This window comes from Alexandromys fortis, unplaced genomic scaffold (genome assembly GCF_014885135.2).
Source record: "Alexandromys fortis isolate MF-2015 unplaced genomic scaffold, M_Fortis_MF-2015_v1.1 scaffold_293, whole genome shotgun sequence".
NCBI lineage: Eukaryota > Metazoa > Chordata > Mammalia > Rodentia > Cricetidae > Alexandromys > Alexandromys fortis.
Window position 1 is genome coordinate 273,256 of NW_026068177.1, and position 11,020 is coordinate 284,275.

Consider the following 11,020-nt stretch of genomic DNA (forward strand, 5'->3'; position numbering starts at 1 on the left):
CCTCTCCCCATTAAAGCGCACCCACGTGGGAGCCGCGTGTCCGTCTCTTCCTTTGCGTCTCGTCTATCCTGTGTTTGTCCACACACCCTCTCCGCTGCCGTTTTTAAAGGAATAATAGAAGCAATCCAACCCGTGGCTACAGGATTGGTCCTGGGCTGCTTTAGTTTCTACCTTGGTACTGGCTAAATACTGAGAAATATGCTTGGCTTGACAAATCAAAAGCAATTCCATATATGGAGCAAGAAACCCAGAACTCACAGGCAGGGACCAGAAATGGGAAGCTGTACAAGTCACCTCGGAAAGGAGCCGTCCCAGGGAATGTAGCAGTCATGCACGCACTTGGGAAATTCCCAAGTTGTCACATGCAGTTAACTCCATTGTGGCAAGGATTCTACCCAAAACTCCTTAGGTAAAAGCAAGCCAAGTGGACAGGGTTGGGAGACTGTCTGGGCCGGGGAATGGCTAGGCCATTAGGCTGTCCACCTGGTAGGCATGGAGTCCGAATCCATGTGGGCGCCAAATAAAGAAAGACACTTAAAAGAAATCCCACACTAGCTCAGAATTGAGAAATAGATGGTTATTTATTTAGGGGTAAATTTACAAATCAGAATCCCCTGCTGGAGCGGAGATCAGAAACTGAAATCCGCAACCAGAAGAGAGAGGCTGGAAAAGAGGGCGGACACAGACTCTGCATCAGCATATGTTGTATAAGAGGCCACACCCCAGTAGGCGGGAAACCGCTAGCTGTAAGACTTCCTGTAACACCCTGGCAGATGGAGCTGTGCCGATTTTTACTATCCTTTCCTTTTTAACTTGTAATCATAAAATTAGGAGAAATCCTGAATACTCTCCTCTGTAAAAGCTCTAGAATTTTCTATATACATGATCCTTGGCTCATGGGTCAAATTAGTCTCTATGCATTTCTATTGACCTACTCTGAGTGCTGTGGGAGCTAAAATTAGTTCTCTAAACTTTATTTGCCTCCTACCTGGGTGATTTTTTAAAGCACTGCCACTTGTAGGAGATGGTGGGGCTTCACGTTGCCTCCCTGAGTCCTGGAGTGGCCCGAAGACAGTGAAGCCAGAGTTGTGGACATGGGCAGCTCCGGGATGGGAATATGCTATTTACAAACTATACAACTCTGTTTTGTTTCTGCTCCACCTTAGCTCCTCTAGCTATCAAGATTCAGCCAAGCAACTGTACCAATAACTGAATACTATCTCCTTGTTCCATGTTTATAACTATATAGACTTTTACTCCCGATTTTTATTTTCTTACTCTCTTTGCTTTTTAGATTCTAGTACTTATTTCTGAGTGCTCATTCATTTCTGTGGTGCAATTTTTGCAGGCTCCTCATGTTTTCCTCCATATGTCTGGTCACTTCTGTACATTTTGGGGTTCACCTGTCAGTTCCACACTGTTGTGCCATGTGTCAGGGTCCAGCACCAACACAAGTCATTTCTTACGAGTGTAGAGGTGTGGGAATATTAAAGACACAATTCACATGACAGTTTTGAGAAGGAGTTTCTAATGATCATTCAAATCCTGAAATCACCTGTGTTTATTTTTCAAACAGCTTTTATATAAATGTAAACTAAGGGGAAGGTAACAGAAGCCTCATTTGCATTGTTTTGCTGGGAGACTTGTCACGTCTTGCTTATACCCATTCTGTCATGTAGGCTGAAACACCTCTTCCCCATAATTACAATAGAAGGAGCAGAACGACACTGGCATATCCTAACTACTTTCAGGATGGCACCGGGTTTTCTTTACTATCAAAGGTGCTACGCAACCATCTCCTGTGTCAGAAGGTACCAGATGCACCAGTTAGTCTCACAGCTACTCCAACCATCAGACAAATGTGGGACATGGCCTGCATTCTCGGCTCCCATCGTGAACATCATAAAATTCTGGATCATTTCCTTAAGAATAATTATGATATATATGTATGTATTTGGGGTATACCATTTTATATATATATGCAAATATATATACATATTTATATAGGGAAAATAGCATCAACATAAGAAATTGATAACAAATTTAAATCTAGATGATGATACAGAATGGTGTTGACTATTCCAACTTTTCCATAAGTATCAAAATATTCATATATCTTTTGGGGGGGGAATTGAGACAGGGTCCCTCTGCGTAGCCCTGGCCATCCTGGAACTTATTCTGTAGACCAGGCTGGCCTCATAGAGATCCACCTGCCTCTACCTGCCAAGTGCTGGGATTAAAGATGTGCACTATCACTGCCTGGCTCACACATGTATTTTTATAAATGGTTTCTATTTAGCTATTTTTGTTAATGTGTTAGAGGGAGCCCACCAGAGAAGACCACTCCTACAGTTTATATTAACTAAAAAGGATTTATTCTAGCCAGCTGAGATTACAGTCAGGTATTCAGGACCTAAGTGTAGCTCTAAGCATTTAGACTAAATCCCACATCCTGTAATCTTGCTCAACAGTGCAGAAGGAGATTTTGCCCAAGCAGGCAGTTTAACAGTAGCCAAGATAAGCAGTAGCTGGAGCGGAAGTTTTGCACATATGGGCCCTTTAAGTGAAGTCAGGCAAATTATCAGGGGTAATTTGACCTCAGATTCCCTGAATAGAGTTGTGGTAATTTTTCATGAGATTCTCCATCAAGACAATCAAATTCTACTCAAATATGACAAGCCTAAGCAAGACTAAGAGATGGACGATCCTGTGGACTTTTTTGCCCTGTCACAAATGTACAGTTTATCTTATTGTGTGGGAGGAGGACATAAATCATAGAGCTTTTACCTTTCGAAATTCTTAAGGGTTTAAGCCCTTTAGAAAGTACTTATTAATCAATAGCTGTGTTTTTAACATCTCCACACAAATACTTAAGGAATGGATTTGCAACTCAAATACTTTCATATTCCTTTTTATGCAATACATGTATACAGAATGAAGTTGTTTAAAATCTAATAGAAAATGAAAGCATGAGATTTTCTAAACTATCTAAAGTACAAATGGTCTGTCATATCAGTTACAGTAATGCCAAGGGAGAAAAATGTAAAACCTATTTTACAGAACACAGGCATTGACCAAACACTCTGAAAAATCATATTACTTATTATAACTCTGTTCCCACTACTTTGACTGGCACTGGACTGGCCATTCACAAATTCTGCAATAAGAAAGCAAACATTCAGTATGTTTATGTTAAAATGACAGAAGACATAGAGCATTGATGGTGACAAGGAAGGTGCCTCAGATAAACCAAGTTTGAATAACTGCTCTCCCTAAGCTGACTGACCTAGGTGAATAGTGTTTGACAAATTACGTTTACAGAATGAGATGAGTAACTCAGGAAAGTGATGGTTATCCTTTATTTCTGACATTCAAAGATATTCTCAATAGAGTTTCATCTCTAAACAACAGACTTCCCACATTCTGATTCGCTAAGGGTTTCTTGGAATACTCTGATGTTGACCAAATCCTAGGGCAGATTAAAGTTCTTCCCACATTATTTCTAGCCAGTCTTGCCAATGAATTCTCTGACGTTCAGTAAAATTTCCATACAAAGTCTTGTCCACCATCCTTACAAGCATAGGACTCCTAACAATGACGGATTTTCTGATGTGTAAGCTCATGATTTACAATAAAGGCTTTCCCACATTCTTCACATTTATAGGGTTGCAGAACTATAAGGGCTCTGACGACGTTTCAGAGCTGAGCTAATTCTATAAATGTTCCCACATTCCTTGTATTCACAGGGTTTCACTCCAGCATGGATTCCCTTATGTTAAAACAAGGCCTCAGCTCGAATTGAAAGTCTTTGCATTCTTACAGTGACAGTGTTCAGGCCTGTATGACTGCTCCACTGTGCAGCGAAGGCTGAACTAAATCTAAACATTTCCCAACCTTCCTTAGATGCACATGGTTTCTCACCAGTGTGAATTCTCTGACATACTTCTAGATTAGAATTACCACTAAAGGCTTCTCCACATTCTCAACATTGGTAAAATTTCTCACTAGTATGACTTCTTTGATGTACTTCAAGGTCTCTACCACAAGTAAAGTACTTCTCACATTCTTTACATTCATAAGGATTCTTGTCAGTATGAATTCTAAAATGTCCAAGAAATTGGTACCGATACTGAAAGGCTTCCCCACATTCCTTACACTGAAAGGGCTTCTCACCAGTGTGGATTCTCTGGTGAATTCTAAGGCCTGTACTACGAATAAAGTCCTTCCCACAGTCCTTGCACTGAAAGAGTTTCATGTTGGTATGAACTCTCTGATGTTGACGAAGTTGGGACTGAAGTCTGAAGGCTGACCCACACTGCTGACATTCAAATGATTTCTCTCCAGAATGAATACTCTGGTGACGAGTGAGCTGTGCCAGAACAGTGAAGGCCTTTCCACACTCCTTACACTGAAAGGGTCTCTCACCAGAGTGAATTTTCTGATGTTGCATGAGGTTAGAGCGACGATTAAAAGTTTTCCCACACTCTTTACATTCATATGGCTTCACACCAGCATGAATTATCCTATGATCAACAAGGCTGGAGACACGCTTGAAAGACTTCCCGCATTCCTCACATTCAAACATTTTTTGACCTGTATGAAGAATGTTTTTGTGGTAATTAAGCTGGCTGGGAAGATGAAAAGCCTTTCCACACTCCTTACACTCAAAAGGTCTCTCACCACTATGAAATCTTTGATGTCGAATGAGATGTATATTAAGTCTAAAGACTTTCCCACATTCCTTACACTCAAATGGTTTCTTTCCAGTGTGAATACTCTGATGCTCAGTAAAATTAGAACGTCGACGGAAGTGTTTCCCACACTCCTTGCACTGATATGGTCTCTCATCAGTATGGATTCTATGATGCTCACTAAGTTGGTTCTTACGTCTGAAGGCTGACCCACACAGCTTGCACTTGAAAGGCTTCTCATTAGTGTGAGTTTTCTGATGCTCAGAGAGGTATACCTGAAGCCTAAAAGCCTTCCCACAGACACTACACTCAAAGGGTTTCTCACCGGTATGAACACTCTGGTGACGCAAAAGGAATGAGCCACAACTAAATATCTTGCCACACTGCTGACATTCAAATGATTTCTCTCCAGTATGAATGTTCTGGTGCCGAGTGAGCTGTGCCAGAACAGTGAAGGCTTTTCCACACTCCTTACACTGAAAGGGTCTCTCACCAGAGTGAATTTTCTGATGTTGTGTGAGGTTTGAGCTACGATTAAAGGCTTTCCCGCATTCACTACATTTATATGGTTTCACATCAGCATGAATAATTCTGTGTTGAACAAGGGTGGAGACACGTTTGAAGGACTTCCCACATGCATTGCATTCAAAGGGTTTTTTGCTTGTATGAACGGTTTTATGGTTATTAAGCTGACTGGGAAGATGAAAAGCCTTTCCACATTCTTTACACTCAAAAGGTCTCTCACCACTGTGAGATCTCTGATGACGAATGAGAAGTATATTAAGTCTAAAGACCTTCCCGCATTCTTTACACTTGAAGGGTTTCTTTCCAGTGTGAATACTCTGATGGTCAATCAAATTTGAACGTTGGCGAAAGAATTTGCCACATTCCTTGCACTGATAGGGTCTCACATTAGTATGAGTTCTCTGATGTTCACTAAGTTGGTTCTTTCGTCTGAAGGCTGACCCACACAGCTTGCAATTGAAAGGTTTCTCATCAGTGTGAGTTTTCTGATGCTCAGAGAGGTATACCTGAAGCCTAAAAGCCTTCCCACAGACATTACACTCAAAGGGTTTCTCACCAGTATGAATACTCTGATGTCGCACAAGGTATGAACCAGTTCTGAATATCTTCCCACACTGCTGACATTCAAATGATTTCTCTCCAGTATGAATGTTCTGGTGCCGAGTGAGCTGTGCCAGAACAGTGAAGGCTTTTCCACACTCCTTACACTGAAAGGGTCTCTCACCAGAGTGAATTTTCTGATGCTGCATGAGGTTTGAACGACGATTAAAGGCTTTCCCACACTCTTTACATTCATATGGCTTCACACCAGCATGAATAATCCTATGATCAACAAGGCTGGAGACTCGCTTGAAAGACTTCCCGCATTCCTCACATTCAAATGGTTTAGTACCTGTATGAATGGTTTTATGGTACTTAAGCAGGCTGAGAAGTTGAAAATCCTTTCCATATTCCTCACATTCAAAAGGTCTCTCACCACTGTGAGACTTCTTAAGTTGTTGGTGGAATCTGAAGGTTTTCCCACAATCCTTACATTCACAGGGTTTCTCTCCAGTATGCATACTCTGATGCTGAATAAGAGTTGAACTACAACCAAAGTATTCACCACACTCTTTACATTCATAGGCTTTTTCTATATTGTGAACAAGAGTCTGACAGGTGTAAGTAGGCAGATTTTCTTTGTTACTAATCTTTTGATCAACATGTCCTTGGTAACTCTGTAGTTCCTTGAATGTACTATAACTGGGGCCATTGCTGAAACTGGAGGCCTTGAGGTCAAAAGCTTTACTTAATTGTTGATTACTCTGTTTGAGTAGATTTCTATTATAAATATGATTTTCTGGAGATGTATTTTCAGCTTCATTACATGACTCCAAATCTGAAAGAAAAGAAGTGAAAATACATTATTTTTCTATAACAAAAACACATTTTCCTGTAACATAAAATTTTAAATGAACAGACAGGCTCTAAGTCAGACTCTGAAGTTTCAGAGAAACTGAAAAGGAGCAAGTACAGCAGCAATAATAAGGCTTATATGAGACAATACTCTTTATAGCAGAACAGATTGTAAATGGGAAGAAGTATCTGTTTAATGAAATTATAACAATTAATCTGAAATAGTCTTATGTCCTTCTTTCCATACTACTTAAAATAAACACCTTTTAGTAAAGGTTTTTGAAACAAATCATGAAAAAAAGAGTATACCACACAAACATATAATAAGTGTCATGCTTTAAGAAAACTGGCCTGACTGGGACTTCTTATAAAGGACGTAAAAGTCTGTGCTGATGGTGGTGGTACAACTGTAACCCAAGCAAAAAGGATCCAGTAGTAACAGCGGCTTGAGTTTCAGGCCATCATTGTCTAGATAGTAAGATCTGTCTGTGAAAAATAAAAACAAGCTATAAAACCAAAGCAAACCAACAGAAAGAAAGTGGGGAAGAGAATTCATTAAAAATTTTAAGAAGACTAAGGATCTCCAGGCAGGGAAACAGGTCTTTCCCTGCAGATCTTTACCTATCTCTCCTCTCCTCTAATCCGTCCCATAGTCTTATCCCTAGCTATGTAGCAGACCACCTGCTGTGGTATCCTCTTCATTCCTGCCTTGATCTCCCATATACCCAAACTTAAGGAACACAATGAAGCGAGTTCTATGAGGCACATTCATAGCACTGTTTACATACATAGAACAACTGGGAGAGATCTCTCTCAAGCAACTTAATAGCACAACTAAAAGCTCTAGAACAAAAACATGAAATTACACCCACAAAAAGTAAACAGAAAGAAATAATTAAACTTGCAGCTGAAATAAATAAAATAGGAACAAAGGAAAGAAATACAAAAAAACAAAACAAAACAAAACAATGAAACGAGAAGCTGGTTCTTTGCGAAAATCAGTAAGATTGACAAACCCTTAGCCAAATTAACTAAAAGACAGAAGATCCAAATTAACAAAATTAGAGATTAAAAAAAAACCATAACAACCACACCTAGGAAATCCAGAGAATCATTAGGACATAAAAGCCTAAACTCTGCCAAATTGGAAAAATCTAAAAGAAATGGGTAAATTTTAGGATACATACAACTTATGAAAGTTAAATGAAAATCAGATAAGAACAGAATAAGAATAGAATCAGTAACATTAGTCTCCCAAACAAACAAACAAAAAACTATATAGGGCCAGATGGTTTTAGTGTAAAAAATCTACCAGACTTTCAAAGAAGAGTTCAGCTCCAAAGCTATACAGAAAAGCCTTGTCTCTCAAAAAAACAAAAATAATAATAATAATAACAATAACAACAATAATAATTTGGAAAAATCTCAGCAACGTGGAACTATACAGCATAACTGCTTACTCCCCACACAGGAACCCCTATTGTGTCCCCCAATTACACCAGGAATAGAAATGGAGAAGTGAAAGATTTACTGACTGGGCATACCTAGTCACAGGGATGAAAAACTATCTGGAGAAACCCAGTGCCCATGATGAGTGGCTTATGGGTAAATGGGAAGATCTGGGATGCCCCACGATGGAGCTGCCATATCTGATGGGAATGGAAGAGTCAGGAAGCCAGCACAGCTGTCTGACAGAGATCCAGCAAAGTGGAGCCACACAATGGTTCTGATCTCCACATGTTGCATGCTTGCGAAGGATTTATTCTGTACAACTTAGGGGCAGTGGATTGATGGAAATTTTCTTAGGAATCATTTATGCCTTTTCCCAGAATACTGCTTCTAAGCTTCCCCATGAAATTCCTGAACATACTACCCCTCCCAATTTTAGGAAGATATCCTTATCTACTTGAAGGTCTTGCTTGGGCCTTGGAAGTTGTGATGTACACAAGAAGTCAGAACTCTCTTTATAAGGCTCTGAAACATTCTTAAAACATCTGCACCTACACTTGCCCAGCAACAAGATGATCAGAACAAAGGTCAGCAAGACTCGGTGGCTGGTGGCCGCAGATCAGAAGTCTCTTCCCACTATACACTCAAGTGATTATGTGGCATCTACAGCAACAAAGTTAGGTTAGCTGGAGTTCCTCTGCCCTACACAGGGACTTATATTGATGGGCAAAGAATAAGGTAGAAAGATGATAAAAGAGTGAGGTGTCAGGACCCCCCTTTCTGAGAAAATTAGCTCATGCAGAGGCACTGTGATGTCATGTGACCAAGGAACAAAAGAAGCCAGGATTAGATATATAAACAAATTCTATAAAGATACAAAATGCAAACATTGTATTATGCCAGAAACTGAATAAAAACTGCAGCAGCTCTGGCCTGAGGAACTTTCTTGGGCACCCTGACCATTAAGAGTTAATAATAGAGGGAGGGGGACTTGATTGGGGGAGGGGGAGGGAAAGGGGAGGCGGAGGTGGGGAAGAGACAGAAATATTTAATAAATAAATAAAAAAAAAGAGTTAATAATACACTGCTTGGGATAGGCCAACTGCCCGGGCTGGCTTGGGGATTTTCTTTCTAACATCCTTGAAGCCACAGAGCTACCAGCCTGAGAAAAGGCTGTCATATCCTCTAGATTCTTAAAAATTGGGGTATGGGGTTGATGAGTAAAAATGCTTATAAAAAGTAACTGTTTATCAAGGATGACTAAACCTGAGAGAAAATGATTGTGAAATAACTCTGTTCTATCACGGTTCATCAAAAATGACTACCCTTATGACCCCAGATGTGCAAGAAAAAAGTTTAATACATGTCCAGAAACAGAAATGATATGATCTATGCTGTGGAACAACATGAACCTTTCCCTGCTTATTGAATTCTGTATAAATCAAGAAGCAACTCTGATTGCTAGTCAGTCAGGCTGCAAGATTCTCGCCACCACCATGGCCTGCCTCACACCTTCCCTGTTGCCTATTCCTTATGTCCTCTCTGAAACCTGTCAACAGCCAGGGCTTGGTCCCCAACACTATGGGGAATAGATTCTGTTGAGAAGTTAGACTGGCTTGATCCCCCTCTGCCATATATAGGAACATACACTGTAGGTATCAGAATGTTATGGTATAATGGAAAGTGAGCTTATGAGAGGAACAGGCCCATATCATAAGACTAAGGCACAAAGGAAGGCAATTTGGAAACAGCTCTGGGCTTGTTGAACTATGTGGTACAAACACCATGCCATGCCCTTGAAGAATGCTAGCTACTCTTATGAGTTTATCTCTCAGGACTTCTGACACCTCCTGGCCACAAAGGCTCAGTCAGTGCAGCAGGAAGTGTAGGGGGGCACCTGGCGGGGTTACTGAACCTTAGAGGACAAGAGGCATTTAGATTCTTGCTAGATTTATTGTTTTTTGCTTCAAGAAAAATGCCGTAGTGACATTGATGACCGCGTTTACCCCAGTATTAAGTCTCCTTTTAATATTGCTTATGGTTAAACTACAATGCACTTTCAGAGTATATCAGGTGCTGCCTATTTTGAATAAACAGGCAGCCACCCTGACCCACCCTTACCAGGTAAGTCTCCTTCCTTCGCTGACTCCATACCTCCTCTTTGGGACCTGAACCCCACTGGAGCTGGACACAGGCAACACCCCCAGGCCGAGCAAGGTGGGCGGCTGTGTGTGTAATCACATGTTGTTTCATTCGCTTGGCCATCTACTCTCTCTGAGTCAGGGTCCCTCATGTACCTGGAGTTAACAGTAAACTAGACTGACTTGCCAGCAGTGAGAAGCACAGGCTACACCATCACACCATCTTTAGAGTGTGTGATTATTAGACAGTTGAAAATATATACAATGTATCCCTGGGCTACTGTTTGCACAGGTATTCAAACTGTCTTCTCAGTGGATCAGAGGTTAGGAACATTGTAATTCCAGAGGACCAGAGTTGAGTACCAGCAGCCACCTGTAACTCTAGCCCCAGGGGATCTGACTCTCTCTTATGGCCCCTTTGGGTACCTGCACACACGCGCACACACACAACCAATAATAAAATACATTTAAAATGACACAAAGAGGGTAACTGCTCCAGTACGAGGGAAGAGGGGAGAACAACTAAGACTCATGAACAAGCAGCCCCTGTGGCAGCTTTTGCTATGACCTTGACTTCCTTCCCAGGTCTCAGGCACGTTCTTCCACAGGCCCTGGCACTCTGAAGGGAGTGTGTCAACCCCGGGTCAGGCATGGGGACCTCTCCGACCACACGCTGAGATGGCAATGCTGCAGCCCTGCCTTCCTCTTACTCACCTGGGCTGGGCCTGTCTGCTTCTTCTGTCACAGCCATCCAGGGCTCTCTCTCCTGCTCCAGTAAGGTGATCAGATCGGGTTTGGAAATGGAACTTCCCACTTAAA

At 41.2% G+C, this 11,020-nt stretch overlaps 2 protein-coding genes across 17 annotated transcripts in view; both read right to left on the minus strand.

Moving 5' to 3' along the window:
• Positions 1–11,020, minus strand: part of LOC126492530 (zinc finger protein 60-like) — a 152,396-nt gene that overhangs the window by 44,982 nt on the left and 96,394 nt on the right. The window lies entirely within an intron of this gene.
• The window catches only part of LOC126492529 (zinc finger protein 60-like), a 104,177-nt gene continuing 96,501 nt past the window's right edge, over positions 3,345–11,020 (minus strand). For 9 of the 11 annotated variants that reach the window (XM_050128992.1, XM_050128995.1, XM_050128986.1 and 6 more), the window contains exon 5: positions 3,345–6,594. In XM_050128992.1, coding sequence (XP_049984949.1) covers positions 3,983–6,594 — 2,612 coding nt within the window. In that variant the 3' untranslated portion in view covers positions 3,345–3,982. Of the gene's footprint in view, positions 6,595–10,915; positions 11,015–11,020 lie in introns of all 11 variants that reach the window. The other 2 variants (XM_050128988.1, XM_050128996.1) reach the window with 1 other exon arrangement.